This window comes from Ammospiza caudacuta, chromosome 6, assembly GCF_027887145.1.
Source record: "Ammospiza caudacuta isolate bAmmCau1 chromosome 6, bAmmCau1.pri, whole genome shotgun sequence".
Classification (NCBI taxonomy): domain Eukaryota; kingdom Metazoa; phylum Chordata; class Aves; order Passeriformes; family Passerellidae; genus Ammospiza; species Ammospiza caudacuta.
Genome location: NC_080598.1, coordinates 13513951 through 13541766, shown reverse-complemented (window position 1 = coordinate 13541766; position 27816 = coordinate 13513951). Strand labels below are relative to the sequence as shown.

The following is a 27816-nucleotide window of genomic DNA, read 5'->3' as shown; positions in this document are numbered from 1 at the left end:
GATTGGAGAGGAGGACACAGGCACTCCAAACCCTGTCTGTGCTTGGTATATTAGGCAGCCAGTGCTCTTGGCTGGGAGCCCAGACGAGGCTTTTGTAATCAAAACATGATCTTGTATGCTGTGCAACCAGTGCTGAGAAAGGCCGTCTGATGGCTCTCCTCTTTTAGCTCTGCTCTGGAATCCGCCGGGCTCCGCCGCCGATGTCCAACATGCACCGAGCTGTGAGTGCTGCCTGCGCGGGGCCTGGGAGGGGCGGGGGCGCTGGGGTCCCTCACCCCAAAAGGCCACGCAAGGATTTGCACTCGCTTCCTTCAGGGTGGCCTTTCGGCGGCTGTCGCTTTGTTTTCTTGCCTCGCCTGGCTGCCAGCAGGCACGGGGAGCAAACAAGCCGTACCGCACCGCGGGAGGGGTGCTGGGGGGAGCGCATTTTGGGTGCTGGGGTTTACATCCCTCGCCGGGGCAGGTTGTGGTGGCTGCCTCAGAATAAGGTGTCTCCCGGGAGGCAGATAACAAACAGAAATGCAGGCAGTGCTAGATGGTGCCTGTGCTGGTGAGGGCTTCAGCTGCAGCTGTCAAGGAAGAGGATATTTCTTAAAAAGAGCGGATACATTTGCTTACACAGAAGAGCGTTAGTACGGGCCGCTCCTGTCCCCTTTCCCTCCCCCCCTTCCCCGCCATTCACACTTTCCCAACCCCGCTGTCTCCGAGGTCTGGCTGTGGAAGCAGGCGATCGTAGAAGTGTATGGGAAAACACTGCACGCAGAGACAGTCTGGAGCGAGGTGTCCCTCCAGCCCCCAAGGAGCTGCGTAGCCAGTGTGTGTGCCACTTAGGAGAGGGGCTGTCACACAACGGGATGTCGTCATTTAACTGAAGCCTAAAGCCGATAGCTTTCAATTTTCTCCTTTTGTGACATTTGAATTTGCAATAGAATGAGGCCTCTCGTTCCGTGGCTGTGCCCTGCTCTCGCGGAGGCTTTGGGTTCAGCTGATTGCTGATTCAAAGCCATCGCACGTTTATTCTGCCAAAACCATTTATAACTCTGTCGCGGTGACATACGGGCACCTTGGCTCCCCGGAAGAGCTTTACTCTGGGGAGGGCACGGTGGAGCCACTTTCCATCCTGAGCATCAGCTCCAGCACGGGCTGGAGCAGCGGGTTCGTTCCAGAAAGGGAGGACAGGGCCCGGCCCCCTGTTATCGGCTGGCTCGGAGCGGCAGCTGACGAGCAAATGCTGACTGGGCTGAAGTGTACAATGGGTGAGCCCCTGGGAGCTGAGCGTGGGCTCCACACGCTGCCCGGCGCTTCGGCCGCGGGGCCCGGGTGTGCGGGTCAGCGACCCCTCCCGCCCACAGCTTCCCAGCATTCGCTGAAACAGGTTGTGCACGGAGAAACACCATAATGGCTTCGTTAATAAAGGGAAGGAGAAGTGCTGAACACCAGCAAACTTTCCTTCCAGTGACTTGTTTCCAGCTGGAAATGGAAAGACTCCCTCCCCCCCAATACCAGCCGTCTTGCAGTGTAGACAAAATGCTGACAAATGGGCAGAGGGAGGACAGCCTGACAGGCCTTTTCCATTTTTTGCCTTAAAAAGAGAAGAGCACGAATAAAACCTCTGCAGGAATTTTAAATTTTTTCTCAAGCCGGCAGCTCTGCCAGTTCTCCTTCAAAAGAATCTGAAGATGAAAGGGGTGTGTTTGAGGGCATGCACCACTTTGATCCCACCCTCAGCAGCCAACACCCCAGAGCTCAGTAAACAGTGAACCTGCCAATTTAGTGCTCCCAGAACAGCTTCTGTTCAGGTAAACACCGAATTTGGCTTTAATCAGCATTGCAAAATGCCCATGGAACTGTATCCACCCACAAAGGCAATCTGCTCACCTGTCGCATATCCGATGATGAATGGCAGTGGAAAAGCCATTTGTTTCCCACAGATCTTGACAAAATCCCATTGTCCAGCAGAAGAATGTGTGGAGGCAGTTTAAATGTTCTCGTTGTCCCACCAGGACACAGATGTGTGCCTGTGTCCCTGTGTCCTGGTGAAGCAGCCCTTGGCAGGGGCTGTAGGATCAGATACCCCTCACAAGGGATGCCTGTGGGGATGGGATGGTGCAGGAGCTGCGGTCTGTGTCATGAGCAGGTTCTGCTGCCTTTCCCTCACTGATGTCTGACAAGGTGCCTGAGAACACGTGAAGGTGAGGGTCATGTACTGCATGCAGATAAGCAGGGTGTTAACTCTGGAGCCCACTGACAGCCATCAAAGTGGGGCAGCAGCGCTTTGCTCAAACTACCTCATTGCTGAACAAAAATTGTAAGAAAAGGAAATGTGAATTCTGTCAGGAAAAGTCAGGGAGAAGTGATGGGAAAGACTCTTTCACTTCCCACCTTGTCCAGACAGAAGGAGCAGGCTTCATCCTGTTGGTAAAATGACTGAGAAGAGCTTTGCTCCTTGTGTTTCTAGGATGCTGCTGTGGATGATGCTGTGTTAAGGAAGAAAGAGCAGAAAGATGTTGAACTTGATAAGAAAATCTTGGCTTTGCGGAAAAAAAATGAAGCACTGATACGAAGGTACCAGGTGAGTCTGCAAGTCTTTACCTTCCCCAGCTCTGATCTGGGGTCCTCAACTCACAGTGTAGATTGTCAGCACAGTCAGAATGACTGTGTTACTTAGATAGCGTGTTTGTATTGGAAACACTCAGAGAAGGTGGGTAGAGCTCTGCCTTTAGCTTAGGCTTTACCTTAGCCTTTAACTACAATTCTTGAGTTGCTTCAGAGAACAGACACTGACACTTGTCTCACTGCTGCAGCATCTCCTTACCCACTGCCACCTTCCTCTGTCTGCATCCCATAACTGGGACACAAGTTGGTCCACTCCCTCTTAGAGGTGGAGGTGGGTCCATTTAGCAGAATTAAACAGGAAAATGAACAACATCCAGGTACAGGCTTGTGATAAGGGCTATCTGTGTTTCAGGAAATAGAAGAGGACAAAAAGCGAGCGGAACAGGAGGGAATGGCTGTTACCTCCAGGAGGCCCAAGCAGGATGGACTCACTATTACCATCACCAAAGCTCACAATGTAAGTGATGCCTCTCCTTCACCACGGGCCAGCTCTCACTCCAGTCCTGCTCCTGCAAAATGGCATTTCTGAGAGAGACCACCCACAACAAAGTTCTTTGAGCACAGGAAATACATCCTAAGCCCTGAAAAGTGTGTGTGAGTTCTGCAGAGATGTGTGATCAAAGTGATTTTAGGTGCTGCACATATGTTTCCAGCCATGCCCAGGCACCTCTACCCATGCACAAAGAGATAACTGGCAGATGACTGGGTGTGTGAACAGGCACACTTGGCCCTTGACAGGTCCCAGGTGTCAGCATCACTGCAAATATGTAGGCAGAGTATATCAGGTGTGTGTGTGTGTCACTGGAGGCATCAGGAGTGCCTCTGAGAATGCCATGGAAAACTTATGGTCTCCTTAGGCTTTGGGAGTGAGCAAAGCAAGTGGCCCTGGGCCAGAGACTGTGAGTCCCAGGTTTCCTTCCTAATTGGATCAAATCTGATAAGCTCTGTCCACCCATCCTGGCAGCATGGGGCTTGGGAAGCCAGTCCTGCCTTAACCCCTTGGTGAACTTCTCTGCCAGAGCTCATGCAGAGCCTGCTGAGCCAGCCCACCCTGCTTTCAGCATTCAGGGTTGTTGGATCCAGGCCAGTGCATTGCTCTCCTCCCACCCTGGCCACGGCCCTCACCTCTCTCGGGGTGCTGCTGCACACATTTTTCTCTCATACAGGACCTGAAAGATGCAATTACCCAGACTGAACACTATGGACAAGATAGCCCAGGCCTCTCGATGGTGAGCACCACCCTCAGCCATCCACTTGGCTTCCAAGGCCACCTTCAGCAGGACTTGGGCTTTCCCAAGCTAACTCAGTGTGCTGCAGAAAGAGATGAGGATGGCATTTCTTTCCCATAACTCTGGCATTTTAGTCTGAAATGTCAGATTTGTAAGTGCAAAGGATTTTTCAGCCCTGCTGTCTTTGTGGGTTTTGCTGCTGAGCAGACAACAAGCCCCTTGTTCCCCAGGAATGTCACAGCAGTGTGCCGGACACAGAGAACTTCCTGGGGGCAAGGGCTGTTCTGTAGCTGCCTTCCCGCTTGTGTGCACGTGTGTTTGGGGAAGGGAATCACATCCCTGAGTCAAGGCTCTGGGTTTGCTAATGGAAGTGGTTCATTTTCCAGGACAAAAGGGTGGTGAGTGAGAAAAGGGGAAACCCCTGTCCTACAAGCCCTGGGTTTGGCATTGCCAGTGAGGAAGAGGAGGAGGAGGAGGAAGCAGATCATATGTTCACATTCAGGATGGGGAAGAGGGTGCAGCTGGCTGTTACCATGGACAACAAAGCAAAGGTGAGTAGGGAAGAGGATTGCTCTCACACTGCAGCCTCTTGCCTTACAAAGGAGCTTCTGTTCTGCCTCTCACTTGAGCTTTCTGTCCAGCGTGTCACATCCAAAGGGAGCAGTTCCTTGCTGCTTGTTTCCTCTCATTTCACAGTTATTCAGCACAACCTCAGAGCTACCACATGCTTCCCTCTCTATATTTGATTCCCAGGAATCAGCCCTCAGGCCTTGCTAGCCCCCTCAGCAACACCCTCCACCCAGCCAGGTGGAACCAGTTCCCTTTCTAAGGGATCAGTCAACTTATTGCCCTCCTGGGCCAGTCTGGTGGTAAACTGTATTGCTGTGCCTGGAAAGAGGGGCTTGCTTGGTGACACTGGTGTGACTGAATGAGGCACCACCATCCTTCCTGTGACCACTGCAAGGTCCCAGCACCAGAGATCCTCGGCTGTGCAGGAAACCACTCACATCCAATCATCAATAACCTAAATCATAGTCAAGCGAGATGCCCCAAAGGAAAGCCAGCTGGAAAGTTTCACAAAATGGACATAAGTCCAGGAGTTTCCTTTGTTCCCCTGTTCTTTTTCCTGGCATGCCCCGGATGAGTATTTTTAACACTGCCTCTGCAATCTGGGGCATGCCTCAGGCATGAGATGGGCACATCTCACCTTACAGTGACTCTGTATGGGGAGTGGTGTAGTTCTGACTAAGCTAAAGAGCTGGTGCCAGAGTCCCAGATCTCTGTCAGGCAGGGAATGACCCAGGACAAGCCCTGTGGAGAGGAGGAGTTGGCTCTGCCAGGCGCTGTGGCTGTAGACCTGCTCTCTGTCCCTCTTGGCTCTGCATGGGTGCTCTCCTCATATGACATCTCTCACTCTGGGAGCTGGGGCACCAAGGACCAGGATTTCCCAATGTGGGACAAGCAGGCTGAGAGATCACCCAGACTGTAAAATAGGAAACAAGGAAAGAAGACACATGTCAGCAGACACATTGAGCAGAATGTGCCTTCAGGCGAGGCAGCTTAGCCAGAAGCAAAATGGGGAGGAAGGGAGGGAAGAAGGGAGGGAAGGAGTGGTAAAGGGAGGGAGAGCAAAGGGTGTTACACAGAAAATCTGGTGGTCTCCCAGCCTGGATGTGTCTAGCTGCTACATCTATGTTAAATAGCTGCTTCCTGTATTTCCTTTGAGTCTTCCTTGCCATCTGCTCAATAAATGCAGGGTTAAAGACTTTGTCAGCACACCAGCCTTCACACCATGCCTTTTAACATCCAGTAGCCCAGGGATGGTGTCACCTCCCTGTAATCCAGTGATGTTCTCTGAGGCTTCTGTTGAGCTCGAGGTGTTTGGGCACATGGTTCTTTGTGTTGGGTCTCATGAGAGACTTTCTCAGACAGCAAGTGATGAAGTCACCTTCAAATATCCTCCCAGTGCCAGACCTCCCTGGCAAGAGGTATCTGTGACCCTGTTACATGTCTAAAGGATGAGCCATCAACACCTAAACACTGAAGAGCTCTAGGGAACAGCTGTTGACTTAAGATGAATAAATGCTTGATGTACAACTTGTGGATTAATAGCTTGCTGTTGCCTTCTAAACCATCTCTGGGCTTACTTTCTTAATAAAAAAATTATGTTAAGTAGAATGCCAAACACCTCACACAAGTGCTCTGAGTAGGGCAGAGCCAGGCCAGTCTCCAGTTCAGGCTCTCACCTCAGCAGTACAGCCTAGAATTACTGAACCCAAAAGCAGAGCTAGAAATCCCCAAGGGAATATGTAACAAGGTTCCCACCATGTCTGTTTATCTGGGGCTGACAGGACAGGCAGAGCCAGACCACTCCTCTCCCCTGCATCAGGCTGACTCAAGAACTATCTCTGCTGAAACAGCAAAATCACACAAATGTGAAAGATGAATAAACAAGAGACTGAGGTTCTGCTGCTGGAAATACTCCAGTGTCTCCTAAAACATTTATCATGTGCTAGGAAGCCTGATGACTGAGAAGCTGTAAAAAAGGTCATGCTGATGGAGGCTTGTGAACAGGAAGGCTCTCTCCTCGCTAACATCTGCGCTCCTGGCAGAGCTGAGGGAAAATGAGGTTAATGTGAGGCTTCTTGGTATCACATGTCATGGCAAAGGCCCTGATTGCATGTCTTCCCTACAAAACAGAGGTCTGGGTGTGCTTTTTGTTTTTAAAAACAATTTTGTAGCAACAAAGTTCCCAAGTTTCACTAAAGTTTCCTTGGAGATTTTGAGTACCTTTTAAATCAAGGCTCCAGTAAATGTGAAAGATCAGGGTGGAAAACAGAGTAAAATGCACTATCCTTTAGAGAGGGAAGCTGCTGAGGTTCCTTCATCCCTGGTGAAGTTGAGCAGACTTCATATGGATGAAGAGAAAAGAAAAAGATCAGAGATAACGATGGATATGACTTATTAAGTCTCTCATTTCCTTGTAAGGCAAAAATAAAAAGGCACATGACTGGCCTGAAAGATGATACTTTTAAATGAGAAAAAGAATGAGTATCTTTTTGTACAAAAGATGTGCTCATTTTGTGGAATTGATGGCTGAGGGCACTGGCAGGACATCAGCCAGCAACAAAGATCATTAACAAAATAAGAAACAGATGTAAATCCATGTAGTGAAATCATGACACTAATACAGACAGCTGTAAATAATATCTGAGAAGGGTAAACTGCCCTTGCTCAAGGAGCTTATATATCAGGTTTCTTAAGTATTCCACTGCTGAATAAATAATTCCAGAAATACAAACACACAATGACTATGAATCGATGAATTATCAAATGCTAATCTAATACATTTCAGGGGAGTAACTGCTATGTGGACAAGGTTGAAGAGAATGAACCCCACTGTTCTCCTTCTCCTCCACCTTCTAGGCTTATGCTCTAAGGTAGCCTCACATTTTATTGGGACATGTTGTATGGGGAGGGGACAACCTCACATTTGTTTCTAAGACACAGACACTAGCTTAAAATAAAACCGTCCTTCAGTGTTCATGCTACAGATTATCTAAGCAGGGTAAATCCCACCATGCTGGTGTTGTGCTCAGGTAAACACACCTCTGTAATATCACAGATCCCTTCCAGTGGGGTGGCAGCTTTATGAGCCAAGGGGTCTGACTGTTCTGCTCCTTTTCTGTTCTGCCAGGCTAAAATCCTTTGCAGTTTGGGATGGCCACTCTCCTAGGAGGGCTGATGTGGGTGTCCTTAACTGAGCCTGTGCCTTCCAGGGCAAGAGGATCGTCAGCGAGAAGCGTGCCGAGAGCTTCCCTGGCCCGGGCCGAGTGCCGGAGCTGAGCGAGGAGGAGATGGACCATTTGGTGGCTTTCCGACGGGGAAGGAGGATGCAGATTGCCATCACCATGGACAACAAGGAGAAGGTAAGTACAGTGCTAGTGACTGGGCCTGGAACCTATCCATGGCATCCACTTCTGCTGGCATGAGGAGAGCCTAGCCACAGGATGTTGGGAGACACTCTATGTTAATAGGGCGGCTTATCTCCTTATCTCTGCCTTCCATCCCTGTGAAAGAAGAAAGTCACAATCTTTTCCCTCCCCTGTGATCCTAGCTAAAGCTAGAAGCCTCCTAAACACACTGAGTTCATCAACAGATGCTGCTTTGGAAGGATTGATGAAAGCACTGCTAGATATGGGGCATGAATCTCACCTTGTCTCTTACCAGCTTTTCTTTGAAGCTACACCGCAGACTGGAACAGGAGCAGTGTCCTCCTGACTCACTGCACCACTTAAACGTTAACAGAGCTGGGCTATATCTGCCTCTGAACCACATCCTGCTGTGCCTGGCCATCACCTGCTGAGTGAACTGGCTGAACTTTGTTAATCTTTGAAACATATTTCAAATACTTCTTTACAAATACCTTTCTCTTTACACACACAGAGGCATGTGCTATTTTCGTCTTTGGAAGCTTTCACAGATAAGAAAGAATGCCTGCAGCAAACAGGGTCAGAGACTGTGTAGGAAAACACACTTGGTGTAGCTTCCAACCACCCAGGAATGCTGGGAGACATCTGCAGCCCCTCTCTGGAATAGTGCCAACCATTTGCTGCTACTACCCACACTCATCTTCAGCTTCTCCTCCTCCCCAGGGCTTACCTAGGCTCCAGGAGTTCAGGTGCTCCTTTCTTGTGGCTGCCAAGCTGTGTTTTGAATGCCATAAAGCTCAAATGAGCTGCCTGCTTGAGCCACTGGTAACCCCAGAAGTCCCCATGACAGACATCATCACCAGCATTCCTGGATGTAATGGGATTGACCTGACTGTGTTGTTTCTGCCCTTAAGCTTGTCAAATGTACTTCTGTAATGTGCCAGGCAAGTGTCTTCTGCTCTCTGCTGGACCTGTTCAAACACTTGTCTCTGAGGTCATCAAGGTTGGGGCTGTACTAGGATAGAGCAACAGGAGGAGTGCCTGGATGTTGGCTTTAGATCCTGTGGTCTCTTAAGTGTATGGACTGCCCTGGAAGGTCATCTCTTATCTGGTTTTATTATGGAATATGAAATTTGAGGCTTAGCATCCATGTATGTGGTTTTGGCAATGCCTTGCTCATACTGGCCTCAAAGCATCTAGATTCAGAGCATATGAGGGTGGGCCTAAGGCTGCACTGGCTAAAGCCATAGAACCATGGAAGCTTGGAATCCCAGACTTGTTCAGCCTTGTTCCCTGACAGCTCCATGTGCTGTTCCTGCATCAGGGGAAGTAGTGAATAGATCATTCCCAGCACTTCCCAAAGCACAAATGATTTTATCGACCTGTTTCACATCTTCCCTCAGCTATCTCACGTAACTTAAGAGATTGTCCCTATTTAGACTTGTCTGCTGAGGACTGTTCTTTATTTCTGATCATTCTCATTGTCCCCATTTGTGCTTTTGTTATTTTTACCATATTCTTTCAGTACAAGCAGACCAGAACTGCACATGGTATTCCAGCTGTGAGCTCTCCAGGATGTACTCAGTGACATAACAATGTTCTGGTTTGTTCTCTATTCTTCTCCCAGCAAGTTTGCATTTTCTTTGCTTTTTTTTTTTTCCTAAATAATTGAGCTAACATTTTTAGAGAACTAGTCACAGTAACACCAAAATTTCATTCCCGACTGTTAATCATAGCTCAGGACTCATTACTGTGTGTGTGTATACAAGAAGGGACATTTTTCTCTGTGTGAGTTATTTTCTATTACTGATATTGAATTTCAGCTGTAATTTTATGATGCAGGCATTCAATGTCAAGAGATCTTTCGCAGCTCTTTCCGGGCAAATTACATTCTTTGCCCTGGATGATTTAATGTCATCAGCAAACTGTCATCCCTCTCTTCAGCTCCTTTTCCAGACCATTTATGAGCATGTTGAGCAGCACATGTTCCAGTGGCACACTCCTGCTAATCTTCTGCCATGGAAATCACCATTTTCTTGCCACTTTTTCTTTTCTCTCCTTTAATCAGTTGTTAAAAGAGAAACTTCATTTTCATCCCCAAATAATCAGCTGCTGGGGAGCCTGGTGGGGTGTCAGTGACTGGGTAGCTATGTGATTGGACCTGAGCTGGGACCCCTGATTCAAGGATTAACTTTCAGTCCCTCATTAACCCCAGCATGGTTCATCCTTTGGGCCTTTTTACCTTGTGCCCCAGCTGGTTCCCTGCTCTTTTGGGGTTCCCACAAAGGCCTAGGAGAAAGAGTCACATCCATCACTCCCCCTCCAGTAGCCTGGCCCCTGTCAAATTTGCTTCCTCCTCTGTGCATGTGTCATATTTATCCAATAAAGTATTTGATGGGCATCCTCATTACCACACATTTTCTCTATTTTTATTCTTGATGAAATTCAATAAAGAAAAAAAGACCAAACTAACAAAACAAAACAAAACAAAAAAATCTCCAAAGAGGAAACCTGCTCCCATTCTTGCTGCCCGTGGTGCTTCTGGCTAACCCCACGCTGTCAGTCCCAGACTGCAGCAGAGCTGAGATAGGAGCTACCAAAGGAAATGCAAGGGAAAAAAGATGCTTTCATGATCTCCTTTTCTGAGACAGCTCCAGTGCCATAAGCAGAAAGACTCTTTCACTCTCTGTTAGTCCACAGGGCTGAAGGGACCAAATTATCCTGTCTCCTTGCAGAGTCCATCGCTCTACTGCTGCAGCTTCATGACCTCCAGTGCTGCTGCTGGCTTGGAAGTGCCACATCTGGGACCCATCTCTGCCTGGCTGCCCCTAAACCTGCCTCAGGGCTCTCCTGCATGTAGGGCTGGAGACAATCCTTCATTTTTAGCCCTAAAAAGCCACTTTGGCGGTGTTTCAGACTCATTAGTACATTAGAGCTGGGAGCCAGCAGCCCAGGACCAGTGGAGCACAATGGTTAATTAACAGGTTACAAATCATCTTTTAAATGGGCAGTTGATAGAGCTTCAGGGCTTTTAAATTGTCCTTTTATTAACAGAGTTTCCCAGGATGGTGTATAAGAAATGACTGTAATCAAGAGACACAAAAACTGCTTTCAGGGACTAACACAGAGAAGTCCGACTTGGTGCTTGCAGAGGAGAGGAACCAAATCTGTGGCAGGAGAAACACTTGCTTTTACATTGCAGATGGGAGGGAAAAATAGGCAGAGAGGGTGGCTGAAAAGTCTTTAGCTCCCTTCAGGCAGCACAATTAAGGAGGCAGATTTTTCAAAAGAGTTATAAAAAAATCCTCTCATGTACTAGTTTCAAAAAATCCTGCCCAGTGGGGAATCTGAGCACTAGAAAAATGGCTTTAAGCTTCTACAAAAATCTCCTCATTTCTTCAAGAAGAAATGCCAGTTGTGGTGCTGACACGTGCCTGGAGAGGTGGGTACCAACGGGTTTGTTTAACTGATTGTCCTTATTTTTAAAAAAAGAAGGCGTTGAACTAGCCTAGAGATATGGAAGCCTGTCAAAGCTTCTGGAGAACTGTTAGTACCAACCAGTACTTGGCTGGATAATGGCATCAGTACTGTCACCACTGCACAGTGACATTAGCTGGGAATATGTGTGCCAGGGAGTCAGAAAGACCCAATGGCAAAAGGCATTTGGGATCCCAGGGCTGGTTTGGAGCAGGCTCTGCCCCACCTTGGGCCCCACCCTGGGCCACTCTGGACTGAAAAACTGAGAAATCTTGGCAGGAACCTCAGGATAAACAATCATAATCTTCCTTGACTGCTTCAGGCTTTTGTGTCCTCCTCCTGCTCTGCAGGAACAGTTACACTAGGAATGATAATGTGATAATGTCCATGTCATTTTTCTTAATTTTGGGGGCAGAGAGGAGAAGAAAAAGAAAAACATGTTTTGCTCCCTCTTGGCCTGGGTGTGTGGTAACAGGAGGAGCAGTTCTGGGACAGCAGGACAACAGGAATTCTGCTCCTCAGCCAGTGCAAGAGCCAAGCTGACTGTTCTCTGCACAGCTCAGACCCGCTGTCCTGGTACAAAAGAACTACATTTTTGTGGTCTTCTCCATTTTCCACAGTGCCCTCTGAGAAGCAAAAATAGAAGCAGACTGAGGCAAAAGGCAGCTGACTTGCAGTGAGGGTGTAAAAGGATGAAGGGTTGTGCAGTGTCTCTGTGACCCAGGTTTGTGGTGGGCACTGATGAGCGACCATTCCAAATGGGACAGCCACTGGGATGTAGGGCCCTGGAGAGCAAAGTTTCCAGATTTCTGCTGTTTGATCTCTCAGTAAATGCTCAGTTTGGGACTTCAGAGAGCCATTCAATCTCTCACTACAGGGTTCTTCAAACAGGGCTGCCAGAGCAGGTGATTTTGAGTCCAGAGGGAGCATTTTTGGTTATAAAAGTTTTCACAGCAACATTTTGAAATAAATCCCCAGTGTCATCTTTCACCATATCCCCTTTTGCAACAGGCAGGATGTGGTGAGGGGCAGCTTCTCTGAGCGCAGACCCATCTGCATTTTTCCCAAATCTTTGCAGAGAAATCCCAGGACAATATAGCTAAAATTTTCCTTGTTATTTCCAAGTATCTGTTTGAACAAACCTCCATCTGTACTGGAGCTACAAGTGAGACCAGTGAAGCTGTCATGCACCAAGTGCAGTGACAGTCCATGAACTGTATGGCCACACTTCCCACCTGCCTCAGACTTAGCATGTGTGGGCAATCCCCCAAAAATGTGTCCCCAGCTCATTCCCTGCATGATTCCATGGGATACATGAGAACAAGCTGCAGCAGCATTTGTTGCCTTAGGAGATTGGGCAGAGCTGCAGGTATCAAGACTGATATCCCAAGTTTTCCCTGTAAAACTAAAGCTGTGTCTGGTGAATGCATGGAATAAAAGTCCTGTTTCCAGCCTGGGCTGGACCTCACCACGCTGCTGCTTTCTGGAAGGGCTGAGCTGGCAGTTTGTGCTGCCACGTTCCTCTTTGTGTTTCAGTTCTGCTTGGCACTGCAAAATGGCAGCAGGACAAGCTCAGCCCCCCACAGCCCCAGCCCTGTAGCTGTCCAAAGAGGCAGAAAGCCTTTCCTAAAAGATCTTTATGCTCTGCAGACTGTTTTGTTAAGACCCACTGCAATCTCACCCTGGCCTCTGACATGGCTCTATCTCAATTATTCATCATGTGTGGGGACAGAGAACCCCTGGCTTGGCCTGTGTTTGGTGCCTGTAGCTCACTAAGAAACAGAGGCTGATTGTCACCTCCTGCCAGGCTGGGGAATATCAGCACCACAGTAGAGCTTGCCAGTCTGGTGGCAGCATGGGTAAACCCCATGGGAGCAGGGATGGACTGTGGTAGAAGGATACCATGTTTGCCAGAGACTGAAATCACTCCTAGTTTGACCATGCTGGGTTGTAGCTGCACCAGATAGCTCCTGTTTGTAGCTATCCAGATCTTGTACAATGGAATTCTAAAATGGCCCAAATCTGTAAAAGTACCTGAAACTTGGTCTGCCTTGGAAAGAAACAGGGCCATGCAGGACACCACTCTGCTTCCAGCCTGGGAGAAGGAACGACCTCTGGGAATGCTTTTCTCATGCACCCCTTGCTTTCTGACTTTTTTTTTCTACATCAGTTTGATTTGGGGCCCCAGAAAAAATCCTTCCTCTTTTGCTGATCTTTTCTGAGAAGTTCTTACATGTCCTGGTCAGCATAGGTTCAGGTGCTGATTCCCCGGCAAGGAATCCTTGCTTAATCCTGAAGTAATTCCTGTGTCTGTTCTCTTGCAGGGAGAAGAGCGGAGAACAGCAGAGAAGAGGAGAACAGAGAGTGACAGAGGCCCAGAAAGTGAGCACAGCCGGAAGGTGAGTGGAACCCAGGTCCCTTTGTGGGGACCTTTGTCTTGGAAGAGGAAACCAGTAGAATGTGCCTTCCCACCATAATCCTAAAGGAAGGTGACCTTTGAGGTCTCTTGAGACCCAAACCATCCTGTAATTGTGTGAAGCAGCCTTGTGCTCTGATGTGGCTCCTGCTGTTCATCACTCTCATCATACAAAACTTTGCTAAGCAGCTGACACACCTGGAGCAAGCAGCACTGGAAAGGTGACAAGGACCTGCCTCCACACCTTGTCATGGCTGCTCAAGCCCTTCACACAGCCATAGGGATGTTAGGAAGGGTAACATGCTCACCTCTGTGGCAGCACAGTTTTGGCTGTTTCCTCTCTCAAAACCATTTCCTTGTGGATTGAAAAGCTCAGGCTGTATTAGCTACAGCTCCTCACTTCAGCAGGAGCTGAGTAGGATGGAGGTAAATTAAAGCACAGGCCTTCCCACTGACTGTTTAATGCAAAGCCTGGAGACATGCTGGCTCCCTCGAGCCTGCAGATGCTTTAATTAATGGAGCACAAATAGAATAACCCCACCTCAGTGTGATTCATTAGGAGGACACAGATGGGCTCTTAGACACTAAATCCAGCTGAGCCCCCCAGAGCAGGAAGGGGGAGCACAATAGCCTGTGGTCCAGCTAACCACAGCTACGCTGTAATTGAGGTGAGGGACTGACTCCTCCTGCTGCATGGGCCCCCAGCCATTTCTGCCTCTCCCCAAAAGGGAGCACAGGCATCAGCCTCAGTCCTTCCCTTGCTTTTGGCTTTATGGATGCATCAGGGTCCATCCTGGCAGGACCCCCTCATCTCTCCCTCCTTGGGGACACGGTGTCAGGTCCCCAGCTCCTGCCAGCTGAGGAATGCAGGAGCAATTGGTGCCACCCCAGCTCCGGCCCACGCAGGTGAGTCACCTTGGTAACAGGGCTTTCAGTCCCTTCTTCCTGCTGCTTCTCTCACCCGCAGTGCAGGGCTGAGGAGTTAATTCCTCTTTGGGGAAGGTGTGAAGGTGGCTGGCATGGAAGGACACGTGTATGAGGTGATGAATTATCTGCTGGTAATTAGCACCCCAGGACTCAGCTCAGCACTAAGCTATTCCCTACACACTGTTGCTTGACAACACACCACAGCCTGTCAGCTCCTGCTTCCACCTCATCCATTAACCTGACAGCTGGGCTACTTCCCCCCCACATGCTCCATCAGCTCTGAATTGTCTTTCCATTAAGCTTTAAATTTTTGAGCAGTGTCAGCCCTTAACCAGTCTGTCATGAGGAGTGATAAACCAGGAGCCTGACAGCAGTGAAGGTAAAGAGCCCCTTTGCTCTGAGAATGCTGCTCTTGAGCACAGGGTTGGCTGCAGCTCTGTGACTGTGGGCTCCCATGGATGCCTGGTGGTCACACAAGGCTGGCTTTCTTCCCTGCCTTCTCACTTTAAAGGACTTCACAGGCATAACTTCAATTTATGTATCCCAAAGGCTTCAGGTTGGGGGTCTAATTATTCAGACCCTGTTGAGAGATATTGTAAGCACTCCAGGAACTGACTCTATGCCATAAGTAAACCTTAGCAAAGGTTCCTGCCTCAGTTTCCCTTCTGTAGAGCCAAAAAGCCCCAGTGTATTTGGGCTTTGGGTAAAGCACAGTCCTGGTGTGTACACAGCACTTCAGAGAAAGGAGCTGACCTTGTCCAAAGTTGTTTTCAAATATTCCTGAGTATTTGTGATGGTGACAGTACAAAGCACCCTGAATGCAGCTGTTTCAGACAGTTTTATTAACCAGAAGCTCTTTTCCCTCCCCTAGGATGGTGGGAAGCAAGTCCAGAAGAGCCCTGGAGACCCGAGTTTCCCCATGAGTGGCCGGGAGCGCTCGGAGTACATGCGCTGGAAGAGGGAGCGAGAGCAGATTGACCTGGAGCGCCTGGCACGTCACAAGAATGCCAAGGGCGAGTGGCGACGGGCTTGGGATGTGGAGAAGTCGGAGCACATGTAGGTCCTTCCCTGTCCCAGGGTGCTTTGCCTGCACCAGGCCTAAAGCTGGAGGTGGGATCTTGTGCAGATACTTATGAATCCCATGCTGTCATGTGCCTGACCAAATCCACACTGCTGCTTCTTCCTCCCCAGAGCATGCCCATAAGTGGGATCTGGTATCAGAGTGATTCTCATGTTTTCTTCCTAATATGAGCTCTCCTGAGAGGGGATACCATGTGCTGACAAAGATTGCCTGCCTTTGGTCCAACCAGGATATGGACTGTAGGAGGGAGGGGAGCATGAACCAAGGTTCAGTCTGCATCTGGAGGATGCTTCCATTTCCACACAAACAGATCCAATGGCAGGAGTGTACAGGTGCTCTTCCAGAAACCTGGGTGGACAAACTTGCATTGCTAGTCCATAGGTTCTCTAACTGCCCCCACTCCTTTGTCCTTTTTGTCCTTTTTAAGCACAGGAGAGCCCAGCATGCCTAAATCCTCCCCACTCTGCAAACTGAGCCTGTTCAGGCATTGCAGGGCAAGGGGGTCACTTCAAAAGGCCACCTGTGTCATACAGGGACAATGCTGAGCACAGCAATGTGGGACAGCTGGGAATGGGGCCGGACACGTCCCTGCCTTAATCACTGTCCCTCTGACTGTGCTGGTTCAGCTGGGTCACACCAGCTAGAGAGCTTTGGAGGATGACTTGGCTCCTGTAGCAGGAAAAGCTTCTGGTAGGGTGCGGAGTTAGATTGTTACAAAGGTTTGGTGATAGAACAGTTTGCACAGGACAGGTAGGTGGGACAGTCCTTTGGTTGAGGAATGGAATCAAACACATCAATTTTCAGTCGCTGAGACCCCAATAATTAGGGGTGAATTGACTGAAGTGGGAGCTGAGTGTTGATGTCAAGACAGCCCTGAGCCCTACTGTTTTTCCAAAAATCCATTTTTAAGAGAAAAGCCATAATATAAAACAAGCAGGGCTAGAAGCCAACCAAATGGTCTGATTTGAGATGACAAATCCTGAAGCTACTTCAGATTGTATTTGGAAGCTTGGGAAGCTGCATTTGAGTGTAGTACAGCTACATCTATACATCTACAGAGTGGAGTACACCCTACATCTATAGGAGGTTCATAACATTCAATATATACATATGGGTACTGATGAAAGGTTTTAGAGGTTCTTCTTTGGGGTAGAACTACCTCACAGCCTCAGTTAGCACATGCTGCTTCAGCTGCTGCTGAGAAACCTGCACAGGTTTGCCTGGGGACAAGTGCAGAAGGCCAAAGGCCGGAGCTTGCATCGTGCCAAGGGCTCCTGCCCACACTTTGCACACTGGAGGAGGATGGTCAGGTCTGACAATGCCTGTTTTTAACCTGCAGGTTTGAAGAGGACTTTGTTAAGGATGGGGAGCCAGCCTTGGATAATCCCAGCAGTAAGAAAGGTTGGCAAGGGACACCTAGACTCTGTCCTGATGCTAGTGAACGCTGATCGTGCGCATCCCAGTGCCACAGCAGCTGTCATGGCTGTCAGCTGTGAAGCTCTGCTTTCCTGGGCAAACACCTCTGAGCTGGGGGCTCAGCCCTCCCTGCTGGGCAGAGGGCTTGGGGGATGGGATTTGAGCAGCTGCGTGCTAGAGCTTTGGACCTTCCCAGGGAGAGCAGTGGCTTCTGGAAGCTGGTACAACACAGTGTGGAGGCACAGCCCCGCCTCCTTTCCCACACACTCCTTTAAGAGGCAGTCCTATTCCAGAGCACATCATCTCTGATCCCTATGGCACATGCTGGCTTCTTTACAAGCATAAGTCCATCCTGATTCCTGTTTCTCAGGAGATGGACTGGCAAAACAAAGCTTTCCCTCATGACACCATATTTGAACATCAGGTTTTTTCTGCCTGTCCATTACAGACCCTCACTCACTTTAGTTCTTCCTTTGTTGTGTCCTTGCAGGGGGAAGGAATGCAAGGAAATTCCAGCACAGGTCCTTTCCTGCGGATGGGAGAGGTGAGTAAACCACAGAATTGTGTTATGTCACCCCACTAAATGCCAGCACCTCTGATATCCCTCAGGGAGAATGTTCTCTCCAGACACTTGCAGATTTGGAGAGCCTTTTGGAACATACCACATGGCTGCTCTCATAGCTGTGTGCAGGGGAGAAGTTTTCCAAGAACAGCACAAGTAAGACTGTATCCAAGGAATAAGATTTAAAGTTAGAATTGGAATTTGGAATTAAAAAAAAAAACACAAAAGAAACACCCTAAAATCTTTATTGTCTTCATTACTTTAGAAAATATATGTACATTATGCACACAGCTTCAAAGGCTTCCCACCTCAGAGGTCCTGTCCAAGATTACAAGGGTGTTGGCCTGTTCAGTGGTCCATCAGCTGCTTCTGCCTGCTTTTGCATGGCATTCTAACTTGTTTTCTAGGTGGAGGACATCATGGAGTCAATGTGAGCGACCCTGGGCCGAAGGCAGTGCCTGCTGTGAGCAGCCGAGCCAAGGGGAAGGACAGACTGACAGGCAGAGCCAGAAGGTGAGGAGCTGGCAGCACTGCCATGGTGTGCACATCCACACCTCACTCCCTGCCTAGTTATGAAGAGGCAACCTGTGCTAGGGCCTCATCACACTCACATGGAAGCATATGCCACCTAACACTTCCCTGTGTCAGTGGGAAGCCATTGGCCCTTGTCCTGTCACTGCAGGCCCTTGTAAATAGTCTCTCTGACTTCCAAGCTACTTCAAAGTAATTTTAGCCTTCAATATCTGCCTCTGTGATTGCTGTCGTGGAGACCTGGGACACTTGGCCACTGTCAGGCAAGCAGGCCCAGACTCTGGCAGGCATCAGCACAAGCAAACTCTGTCTTCTTAGTCTGACTCAACTGTCTGTTCTGTCAATTGAAGTTCATATGTTCATTACAACTAGAATTACAACAACCAGTTCATTAAGATTTAGTGATCTCAAATGAGTGTCTCTGGGTAGGCGTGGACAAGAGGCTCAGACAAGGAATACATGGCCCTGGAAGAAATCCCTGTCTGGGTGTCAGGCAAGGGACACTGGCTTTTTAAGAACTTCAAGGCCTAAATTCTGATTACTTTTTCTTGACAGATGGGATGCAAAAGAAGGCGAGGACATGTCTCTTGTGAAGGATGACCTTGATGGCCAGGTGAGTTCCTAAGTTGCAGGCTGGCAGCTGAGATTTGCAAACACATGCACTATCAGGAATATTGGATAATTTCAGCAGTAAGAAAGGTTGGCAAGGGACCAAGGAATCTCTATTCTATTCCAGAGCTGGAATAGAGCTGGTTTTGGGTAACTGTACTCACCACTAACACTCCTCACATGGCCTGGTTACTTCTTACCCTGACCCTCTGTCAGCACAACCACCTCACCTATTCTGGTCCCTGAACACTTCTCCACCTACATCCTTTTACATCCTTTTTTCTCAGGTTTTCAGAACCATCACAGACTAGAAATACGATATACTGGTATTTTAATAAGCTAAACTTAATATGTCCTTTGTTTCTCAGAGGAGCCTTGGTATGGACAGGCAGAAGAGCAGAGGTGACGAGGGGGTGGAAGAGAACTGCACAGCTGAGCTGGAGGAAAAGGGGAAGCAGCCAAGCCTCCAGGATCACGGGGCCTCCTCCTCCCAGCGGCTGCGAAGTGGGAAGGTCCAGCCTGCCCAGAATGGCCAGAAGGAGGAGCAGAGGGGAGTGAGGGGCTGCAGCACAGAGGTGTCTGTGGCCAGCGCTGGAGATTCAGAGCCAGGGCCCACGCCAAGCAAGGAAAATGCTGGGGAAGATGCCAATGGGAAGCCTGGCACTGCTGACGTCTCCCAGGAGAAGGAGAGCACTGACAGCACTGCTTCACAGAGCAGCCTACAGAACACTCTGCAAGGCACCAGGCCTGGCAGCGAGGAGACCTTGTCACTGCCCGTGGGAGCGAATGTAGATGGAGCTGGGTTGGAGAAGCAGCCAGCTTCGGAACAGGAGTCCTCTGAGAACTCTTCCAACAGCCACGGAGGAAAGCTCGACACTGCAGCAGGAGACAGGCTGGATGCAGACCAAGGACAGCTGGTGAGAAAAGGAGGGGAAGAAGTGACCCAAACCACTGTTCTTGAGGGACAGGCACTTGCACTGAAAGGAAGTGAAGATGCTGAAGGCACTGAACACCACGAGCCTTTGCCCCCAGGGAAAGCCAGCTCTGACAAGGCTGTTGTGCCTGAGCAGGACATGGCAAAATCCCAGTCTGGGGAAGGGGACCAGCCTGAGGACTGCAAGGACAAGGACAGTGGGGACACTCACAACTAGAAGATTGCCCCAGCTTGCCTGAGACATAAGGTGAGTCATCACATTAATGCTCTCAGCCATAGTACAGAGCCACAACTCCATTTTCTGAGGTACAAAGGCATCACACCAGATAACTGTTTAGAAATGTTCATTAGCAGTGCTATGGATCTCTAAGGTAATTAAATCTATGGATCACAAAGGCCTGTCCTGCAGTGGGTGGGGAAGGAATGCAAAGTCAGACAAAAATTAAGACAGAAAACTGAGCTGCTGAAGTTTGTTGATGACACACATTAGTTAAGGCACATACTGATCTATTCCTGGGAAACTATGACCTTAGAAAGGATGGGAGGAATAACCTCAGTGGGATGAATTTATTTCTGTCTCTGGGGTGATCACAACTTGAGGTCAGTGTGGTCCTTCCCCAAAACACTTGCAAAGCCACAGGGGTCCACCTCATGGGCAGAGCTCGAGAGAAGGTTGACTGTATGTGGGATTCTCTTCCAGTAGAAGATCTGGGAGTGCTACACTTTGAATTACACATGGTAACACTGATGTGCAGGGCAGTGTATAAATACACAGGGTGAGATGATTCCTGGTGTAAAGGCCCACGAACCAAACAGAAGGGAGGGAGAGCAGAGCCAGTTATGGAGCAATGCTCCAGGTTTCACACAAACAAATAATTTTTCTTCCATAAAGGCAAATGCAAAGCCAGGAGAAGGAACAATGGATGACAAGCACAAAGTTAAGGTAGAAATTAGGAGGAAGGGGAAAGGAGAGAGGGTAGGGGCTCTTTGCAAGGTGTGCTTTTTCCAGGCAATGTCCCACAGAGCAGAACATCACACTAAACAGAGATGAGTATTCCCAGAACACAGTTCAGCTTGCCTAACATGGGAGTGGCTCTCAGGATACTCGTGCCTCTCTCCTGCACAGAGGCAGCAGCTCTGTTCCATAAGTAGGCACGGGAGGCAATGAGCTGCTCAGAGCCAGGCAGGCAGATCCCCCCACCAAGTGCCTTTCCCGGATTCCAGAAGCTTTTCTTCAGACCCTACACAGCAATGTGTCCCCTGGTGTTGCTCGGTATTCCCCCCAGAGGTACAAATGAGCTTAGGGATGAAGTGGCTAAGCTGCTAACAAAGACTCTCCCTATAATCCAATCCATATAAATGGCAGGGAGAAGTGCAAGCGTCATAGTGACTTCAAAAAGACAAAACATCAGGAACCAGCAGGAGCTGGTTCTATGTTTGAACTAAAATTCCTTCAAGTGAGGGAAATTAATTCCAACAGCATTTAGGAGTATGTTATGAAACACCTGGATGGACATAGTGGGAGATTACTGTCCAGCCACGCCTCTCCAATCTCCCAAAATTCCCACCAAATTAGAGGATGGAGGAATTAATGACTGCTTTGCATACTCAGGATAACTTTAATTAGACACCAACTAAGAGGAAATGATAAATTAGAGTAGTCCATTTTCATCTCAGCGATGGAGATTCCCATGTTTTGGTAATAGGGCCCTGAGTCCACTTCAGAGCTCAGCAGGTATGTGTAACAGCTGGAAACATCTGTACTCAGTGATAACGATGTGCTGGCCCCTTGCCCGGCTCGTGGGGCCCGTGTCCTACTCACATTAAATGCAGATCTCATATCCCTTCCTGCACAAGTGCAGCCCTGTGCAGCCACCACGTGGGTTTCACAGCTCCCCCTCCCAATGTCTATTTATGGCACTAAAAATCTCCACCACCTTCAAATCAGTGGGAGATGCTGTGCAGAGAGTGTGGTGGGGCTTTCATCCTTCGCTTCAAATAACAAGGAATAAATATTTACTCGAAGTGCAGGACTGGAATCCCTGGAGAATGTCCAACAAGTCCCAGAGAAGTAAACGATACACAAAAACCACAGAAGCTTTTCCCTGAATTCTCTTGAGAAAATTAATCTTAACATCTTTAGAGAAAATGCAGCTGGGGGTAGATTTCCAGAGCAGCTCCAGGAATCTGACCTTGCAGCACTGGCTGACGTAAACAGGAGTGGGGCAGGCAGGGCCTGAGTGCTGCAGGACGGAGGAGGTCAGCAGAGGTCGGCTCTGATGCAAACCAGCGCCCAAGGCTGGTGCAGGAAACAGCACAAGCAGAAACCAGCACTTCCCAAAACAGCTGTGGAGCTGCTGAAGGACAACCAGCTTCCTTGAGGTTCAGGAGACAGGAAGGTACCATCTGCTGGTATGTTTGGGGAGTTGGCCTAGGATTGGCAGGGTCAAGGGCTTGCCTTGAATAGCATTGGCTTCCCTGGTCCTTCCTGCAGCCCACACCACCCTCTGGAGCCCATCCTCATGCCATGGGCATTTTAAATTCCCAGAGCACCTCTGAGTACCACCTAAGTGGAGAGCTCGGTCTTTATGCAGTCAGGGAGTGGGACTTGACATAGTTGTCTCCATATCTCTAGAGTCATGGCACAACATGGGAGGAGAGTGTTAACATTGGAAAACACAGGGATTCTGTGAGAATGGTGCAAGAGACTAGGGACACACAGGGAAGGCCCCAGAGCTGTTGAGGGAATGTTGTTTAGTCCAGGAAAATGAAGGCAGAAAGCAGTGGAACTGTGATCTCTGTAGATATGTGGGTAGTGAACATCAGCAAAGGGGAAGAAACATCCAAGCCAGAACACAATGCTGGGGCAGGGACCAATGTATTGGAGAAGCCCAGGAATAAATACGGGAAAATTAGGACAAGGTGGCTTCCAGAGCACTTGGAAGCTCACCATGGCTGAATCCTGAGGGCCACTTACTGCAGCTTAACATGTCTAAACATAACTCAGGGCTCTGATGGGCGAGCTGCTGCCATTCCAAACACCAGGAATGGAGCTGCTCTCATATCCCACAGTTGTTCCTGCTATCCCAGACCTTCATTAGTTATGTTCAGCTGCAGCTTCAGGGAGTTCTGCACATCCCTCCATCACATGGGGCCTGACCAGTAGGTCCCACAAGGACCTGCTGTTGGCTTGGCTGTGAAGGCCATCCCAGTGACATCGCCCAGCCAGCCAGGCTGGGAGGTGTGAGACAGACAGCAGTGATCTGTGACAATTCTTTCCTGTGACACTGACACACAGAGGGAATTCTGCCACCACACAATTCCCACTCTGGTGGCAGAGCCCAGGCAGCACAAGGTGGCATTGCCGCCCTGAGCCCCAGCTCACAGCCAGCCCACAGCTGCTCCATCTCCCACTGGCCCTGGAGTTATGTATGGGAAAGAGGATACAGTGGGAAATGTGAGAAAGGCTAATCACTCTGGCTAATTACCATGAGAAGTAATGACTTTAAAGCCCACCAGTGTCTTGGCTGTAAAGACTCACTCATGCATGGGAAGAAGGTGTCTGTATTGAAAGGATAGTACTGCAAAGCGGGAAAGGGAATTGTCTCCCAGCACTGAAACACAGTCAGAGCCTTCTGAAAGCATCAGTGATCAAATAGATCCACAATAGAAGAACTCGTGCTGGAGTCAGCTCAGACTCATAAACCACATTACTTTACAATATCTGGACCACCAAGTGTGACTGACAGTCTGCTTCTGGCCCTTCCCAGTGTCATTAAATCCCAGTGTGCTGCCACAGCACTGAGCAGCCCTGGGCAGCAGGACACAGCCAGCCCTCACTGCTGCACACAGACAGGAGAAGGAATTAAGTCTCCAGCAACAATCTCATCTCAGCTGTACACAGCATCAGTTGTGTCAGCACCTCGGGTCTGATTTCAGTGCAGTTCCTTATTAAATACATGTGGCTGTGTCTTTAGATGATTCCTTGAGAAGTTTCTTTTTTATGCAAGCCAAGTTTCCTGTGACCTCTCCTGCCTTTGGAGGATTTAATCTCTTCTTTTTTATATCCCTCTCCCCAACCTTTCTTGAGAGCTTTGGGTGCTGAAATCTGCATCAGCAAAAGGCAGATCTATGGATTTAAACATGGATGCAGGAAAATGCCAGCTCAGCAATTATGAGCAGCACCCAAGCATCTGGCAACTAGAAAAGAATAAAAATTCTGTCTTTCCCAGTTAAATTCAGCATGTCTGGGTCTAGGACCAGCTCTAGGACAGCAGGCTCCACTCACAGGATAGTTTTTCATTAGGAAAAGCTGATTCAGCCTCTGCCCTTGGGGTTCACAAGTGCTGCACACCCAGGCCAGGTTCACCAGGAAGGATCACAAAGCCCTACCTGAAATCAGCCTAATCAGCCTCTTCTCTTGGTGCTCCAGGTGCTGAACCAGCACACACAAGAACACATCAGGATTGCTGTTCCTGAGATATAAGGAAAGAGTAAAGTTGATGTATCCCAGAGGAGGACTGAGAGTGTTTAATCCAAACTGGTACAGTCAGCTCGTCCCCTGGGCTGCAGAGCCTCCACTGCTCCTGTTCTGATTTGGCAGCAGGTATCTGGGTTATGCCCCAGTGGTGCCTCCCAAGCAGCCCCAGCCGTGCAGGAAGGGCAGGGTGGAATCAGCAGACATTTTAATTTACAGCTCAGCAGTCCCCTGGAGACTGATAATCCTGCGGCTGTCTCTGCTCTTGTTTCACAGGATAACGTGCTGGAGGCAGTGGAGAAGAGGAGCACAAGCTTGTCCTCACTCTTTTACCTTCTATGAAATCAGCTTCAGCCCCTGTGCAGTGCCCTTCAGCACCATTCACAACGTGGGGTCCCCATCAGCACCCACTCACAGTTCTGGCATCCCCCTTCCCTATCTGTGTGTCAAAGGCCAGGGAAGGGTGCACACACTCCCACCCTACAGAGAAAACATCATCACTTATCTGTTTGTTTGGCATATATTGCAGCTGCGTGGCAAGCCAAGGAAATGTCTACTGGATGCACTTTATTTTATTTAATGACTAATTCTTTTTAAACTTATGGCTTGGGTTTCTGGGCAACACACGCTGTTTTTTCCCCAAAGGCTGGAGGCACGTGCCAGGGGCTGTGCCAGCAACTGGAACAGCAGGAAGAGGTGACTGGCAAAGCAGAGGAGTGAGGTGTTAGGGTGTAGTTCAGTAGGTGGGTGAAGAAGTTGTGTTCAGAGCTCTTGTACTAGAGGTTTGCACGTGGTTGAAGTGTTGGCAGAGGTGTATGGTAGTGGCAGGGGCTGCAGGGCATGAGCAGGCTGGATGGATGGATGGATGGATGGATGGATGGATGGATGGATGGATGGAGCGCTTCTGACAAGCACAGATCAAGCCAGCACCTCCTCCTTGAAGAGCCTCCAGCTGTCCTCCCCTTTCAGAGGCTGAGGAGCACATCAGGACAGTGCTTTGTGCCAAGGAAGGTGCCTGCTTGGGTGACCAGGTGTGTGCATAACCCAGCAAACTCCGTGCCCCCTTCCTAAGCATAACTGGGCATCCCTGCAGCACGGCAAGGAGGGGGACAGCACAATAATCTTCCTCCCCCACCACACTGCCCAAAGCAGTTGGCAGCAGGACCCAGGCCAAACTGGAGCTGGAGGTCCAAGACTTTGTATTAAACATTTTCACCTTCCTGGTTGTGCCTTCCATAGCCTTGTGTTTCATTAAGAGAGCAGGAATCCTCTCTAAGCTGCTCTGTAGACCTTCTGACCTGGCCTTAAAGATACCTTTAAAATGGAGGATCTGGAGGAGCTTTACAAGCACAAACATGCAGGAATTCTAGCTGCTTGGCTTTCCAGTTACAGCAAGCTAGGACCCAGCTGGAATACAGCTATCAGTTAAGGAGAAGGCACAAGGAATAACACAACATAATTTGTGACTTCTGAATGACAGGGCAGAGTGGGCATGACCCTCACTTCAAGGATGCTCTAAAATCTGATGCCAGAGTAAGCATCCCTGGGACAGGTATATGTGGAGACTGCCTGGAATATCCTGCAGGACGTTGGCTGACCAGGCTGGCAGACTGCCCTGGAGATCAGGTTGGCACATGTGGACTGAAATACTCTATGCTGCTTTAATAAACTAATATTTGCACAGACAAGCATTTGTTTTCCCATGTGACTCAGACCTGTGACACCTATCATGAAGCACAAGCCTGGGAATTTCCTCTATGTGCCAAATTCAGGAGACTTTACTGGCATCACACCAGGTATTATCAAGAAACAGAGCATGCAGCTTTTGTGTTTTATCAGTAGAAACATCTCCACCCCACCAAAGCCCAGACTGGGTTTATTTGGACTTATCCAACAGATAAAACAGATAAATAGAAGATTGTAAAACTGCTCCAGGTCCTGGAGCTTCTCCATCACTGTTAAAGGCTGATTTTCCTTATCTGACTGGCTCAAAAACCTGCTTGCAATTGTTTAGTTTTTTAATTCGTTATTATTTTGTACATCAGGTCTCTGACCTGGCTCTTAGTCCAGTCAGACTGAGTCATTACCAGCATTTCCCAGGAGCCAGCTTGCCTCATGGTCCATGGAACACACAGGCTCAGCTCAAGAGCTGTTGTGCCCCAGGAACAGTTGGACACATGGCCAGGCAGGAATTTTACATTGCCCTGGTCCAGGACTGTGTTGAAGAGATAAAAAAACCTTACTGCCCTAGACTCCATTCTGCAAGGAAAAACCATCACTGGTCCTCCATTCCCTCCTTTTTTTCCTTTCTTCCAAGTGACTTTGCAGGTAATGATGCCCAGGAAGAACTGAGTCTGATCCAGGCTCTGGGAATGGGACTGGACAGCTTGTGCCTGTTCTAAGTGTATTTTTTCCTGCTCATTAACACTTTGCTCAATGCACTTTGTTTGGTGCCTGGGTTGTGATTTTTCAGACAACTGTGGCTTAGCTGTTTCTTCTTTATGGTGAGAGAAAAAACTGAAAAGTTGACAAATCTGATGTAGAGGGATTATTTATATGAAATAAAAGTTGGAATGAGGAAAAACCTCCTGTGTCTTACTATTTCTCAGTTCCACATGTAGAGATTTCCAAACAGAGTCAGTAATCTCTGCCTTTTAGAGCAACAGCTCTGGTTCAGAGCACTGATTCCTTTGGGAAGCACTGAACTCCTGGGCTAGCTCAGCTTCCTCACCACAAAAGCTCCCTGCAACAATGCCAGGAAGATGAGGATCACTTTTTCTATGAGGCATCAGAGCCACCACCTCATCACCACTGGACTTTTCCTGCAAGCAAATGCAAGGACAGCTCACAGAGTTCAGTCACCTGCCTGCACAGGACCTGTTCCTTCCCAGCAGTGGCTGATAGCTCAGGGATTTCGTGGAACTTGTTCCAGCTTTTCCAGACACAAGGGAAGCAGCAGCACTCCCAGGCAGAATACTTTTTCCTTCAAACCAAAGGATCAGCTGGCCACTAGACAGCGTTCTTTTCCTTAAAAATTTGGAAATCAATTTCAACACAGCCACTCTGTAGCTAAAACTATCAGAATTGATCCCAGACTGGTGAGTCAGCTCTTGCATAAAGAAGGTAATTTAACAAACTTCAAGCCAAGGACAAAAATACATTTGGATAAAGTTGGAGATACTTGTTTCCAAAGTAATTACTGAAGGAGGCAATAACACAAAATCCTGACAGCAGTTCAGCTCTCCATTCCTACCTCAATAAGTCCAATACCTGCAGCAGGAGCATACACACAGACCACTAACCAGTAAAGCCCAATACAGAGTCTCTAGATACAAAAATAACAGAAAATTTCACTGGTTTTCCACAATGATCTCCCTCCAGATAAACTGGTTGCAAGTGGCAGAGGACAATGAGGACACTGAGGACACTGGCACTTAGCTATCAATTTTATATTTTAAGTGCATAATACAGTAGTTATGCTTTTCAAGTCAATGGGAGGCCCAGAGCAAGAGAAGGATACAGGACTGCTGGGAAGTTAAGGAAGTTCAGGCAGCCTGCTGCCTTCCCTGGAAAGGTTTTACAGCAGCAGCTCAACCAGCTCCCAGGCTC

The 27816-nt window shown here is 48.8% G+C and overlaps 1 protein-coding gene across 2 annotated transcripts; it reads left to right on the top strand.

Annotated features, from left to right (window-relative positions):
* CCDC9B (coiled-coil domain containing 9B) lies at positions 1–26773 on the top strand. Of its 2 annotated transcripts, XM_058807128.1 has the most exons (14): positions 1–221; positions 2459–2572; positions 2969–3073; positions 3783–3845; positions 4232–4396; positions 7625–7774; positions 13579–13653; positions 15469–15653; positions 17018–17079; positions 17585–17638; positions 18064–18169; positions 18743–18800; positions 19165–19977; positions 24484–26773. In XM_058807128.1, the coding sequence occupies exons 1-13, from the start codon at positions 201–203 to the stop codon at positions 19945–19947; spliced, it is 1941 nt and encodes a 646-aa protein (XP_058663111.1). In that variant the 5' UTR covers positions 1–200; the 3' UTR covers positions 19948–19977; positions 24484–26773. The 2 variants fall into 2 exon arrangements, with proteins under 2 accessions (XP_058663111.1, XP_058663112.1); XM_058807129.1 differs by lacking the exon at positions 3783–3845.
* Positions 26774–27816: the final 1043 nt, after the last annotated feature.